The sequence below is a fragment of the Microtus ochrogaster genome, chromosome 7 (assembly GCF_000317375.1).
Source record: "Microtus ochrogaster isolate Prairie Vole_2 chromosome 7, MicOch1.0, whole genome shotgun sequence".
Classification (NCBI taxonomy): Eukaryota; Metazoa; Chordata; class Mammalia; order Rodentia; family Cricetidae; genus Microtus; species Microtus ochrogaster.
In genome coordinates, this window is record NC_022014.1 from 52,879,730 (window position 1) to 52,882,377 (window position 2,648).

Here is a 2,648-nt window from a genome sequence, read left to right on the forward strand (position 1 = left end):
TAGCTCTGTAGACCAGGCTGGTCTCGAACTCACAGAGATCCGCCTGCCTCTGCCTCCCGAGTGCTGGGATTAAAGGCATGTGCCACCACCGTCTGGCGATGACAAAAAATCTTACAAGGAAAACATTTAATTGGGGCTGGCTTACAGTTTCAGAGTTTAGTCCAATATCATCATGGCAGGAAGCATGGTGGTGTTCAGGCAGGCACGGTGCTGGAGAAGGAGCTTTGAGAGTTCTATATCTTAATCTGCAGGCAAAGCTTGCCACACAGGGCAAAGCTTGAACATAAGAGGAGACCTCAAAACCTATTTCTACAGTGACATGCTTCATCCAGTAAGGCCATACCTACTCCAACAAGGTCACACTTCCTAATAGTGCCATTCCCTGTGGGCCCAGTATTCAAACACATGAGTCTGAGATTGAGTTTGGGGCATAGTCTTGTTCTAACCACCACACATGTAATCTTCACTTTGCAGGAACTCTGGTTTCTTTTTTCAGAAAGCTATACCGAATGACAGTGGTTGGCTTGAACTTTATTCCTGTATTTCTGCAAATGACTTCTTAATAATACCTTTATTTTGGGGTGTGCTGGGACACAGGCCCATCTTAAGCACATGCTCTACCACAGAGCCCTTAAATTGGTTTTTAGATGTTTAATAATTTGTGCTTTTAAAGATAATCTTAGCCCCCCTCCCTCCCTTTTTTTAATCAAAGGTTTGCGGTATCTTCAGAGTCTAAACCTTGAGCGTGTTGTGCTGAGCCAGCTGAACCCTTTGAAGATCTGCCTTCCATCGGTGGTTAATTTTTTTGCTGCCATCACAAAGTGAGTCCTTTGTATTTCCTTTATGGCCATTTAGAAAGTCAAGGGGTAGAACTGTTGTTTGTCTGCCATGTGCTCTGGCACTGAGTACATTCCAGCACATTTTGAGAGCAGCACGCACGAGGAAACCACCAGCTCTGTTAGTATCCCAGCACACTAGGAGTCCAGAGTGGCCTGAAGTACACACAAGTGCTCATCCAGGGAAGTGTCTGTTAGTAGCACAGCGTCCTGGAGGGGTTGGTAGTTAAAGTGAGACTCTCAAGAAGTACTTGGCAATAGTAAAAACTTTTTGAATGCACAACAAAAAAATGAATTCAGAATCAAACTAATGGATCTGCGGTGTTCCTGAAAGTGCATGCACATGATCACCCGTTAGGTCTGAACACAGAGTCTGCACTGCCCACGCCCTTCCTCAACAGACACCGACTCAGACCACAACCACAGAATGCATGTTCAGTGTAATGGAGAGCAAAGGCTCAATTTTTTTCCTACCATCATTCTTCAGCATATAAATATGGAGTCAGTGTATCTTTGGTTTGTGTGCTACCATGTTTGATTTTCATTGATGCTGACTTGAATTTCATGTTTTCATCGTTAAGTGAATTTTCTCTTTGAGAACAGCACTGCCATCAGCGAGTCCAGTTCCTTCCACCCTGGACTGATATTAAAAGTATACTCTGAACCTGGTTGTGTTTTTGTTGTTGTTTTTTTTGAGACAGGGTTCTCAGAGTGGCCTTGTCAGTCCTGGAACTTGTTTTATAGACCAGGCTGGCCTTGAATGCACGGGGAGATTCGCCTGCCTCTGCCTCCCAAGTGCTGGGATTAAAGACATGCGCCACCACACCCAGGTACACCTGCCTTTTTGTTATTGTGTGTTTTGTTGTTATTTTGAGACAGGGTCTCACTACGTAGCCCTGACTGTCCTGGAACTCACCATTTATACCTGGCTGGCCTCAAACTCACGGAGATCTTCCTGATTCTGCTGGAGATAAAGATGTGTGCCGCCATGCCTTGTAGTACTTGACCTTTTTTTTTTTTTATTAACTTTATTTTTATGTGTATGAATATTTTGCCTACATGTATTTCAGTAGCACCTTTGTGCCTGGTGCCACAGACTCCGTAAGAGAGTGTCTGATCTTGTAAGACTGGAGTCTCAGACAGTTGTGAGTCACCATATAGATGCTGGAAATCAAACCTGCTTTCTTCTGGAAGAAAAGCCAGTGCTGAATTGCCGAGCCATTACCTAAACTTGTTTTTTTAAAATATAGACTCTGTGAATGGCTTAGGCTCTTACACTTTGCTGAATTATATTCACCAGCCCCAATTTAAAAAGTAATCAGAAACTTTCTATAATGCTTTCTCTGGGAAGTCACAGTTGGCTGAAAATTGGCTGAAAATGAGCTTGCAGGATGTGATATGGCTTAGTGGTAGATAATGCTTGAATACACGAGGCCCTGCACTATGTAAAAAAGAAAACAAAAAGGAAAACATTGTTATCATCTTAGAACTTGGGAAGCTAAGGCCAGAAAATCAAGAGTTTGTCGTCGGTCTGCTACATGGTGAAAACTTGTTTGAGGACATAAAAGGAAGGAATGGGGAAGAAGAGGAACATAGCTGTGTGTGCCTCATGCCTGTAATCCTAATACTTGGGAGGTGTTGAATTAAGAGCGGCGGGGCTGTGTCCCGGGCACCCGGCCACCCACATGGCTAGCTTATGCCTGAAATAATTACACAGAAACTGTATTCTTTTAAACACTGCCTGGCCCCATTAGTTCCAGCCTCTTATTGGCTAGCTCTTACATATTAATCTAACCCATTTCTATTAATCTG

At 43.5% G+C, this 2,648-nt stretch overlaps 1 protein-coding gene across 1 annotated transcript in view; it reads left to right on the top strand.

Moving 5' to 3' along the window:
* Nucleotides 1–2,648, top strand: part of Rrn3 (RRN3 homolog, RNA polymerase I transcription factor) — a 43,750-nt gene that overhangs the window by 31,870 nt on the left and 9,232 nt on the right. The window contains exon 15 of the mRNA XM_005350342.1: nucleotides 713–821. Within this exon, the coding sequence (XP_005350399.1) occupies nucleotides 713–821 (109 nt within the window). The remainder of the gene's footprint in view (nucleotides 1–712; nucleotides 822–2,648) is intronic.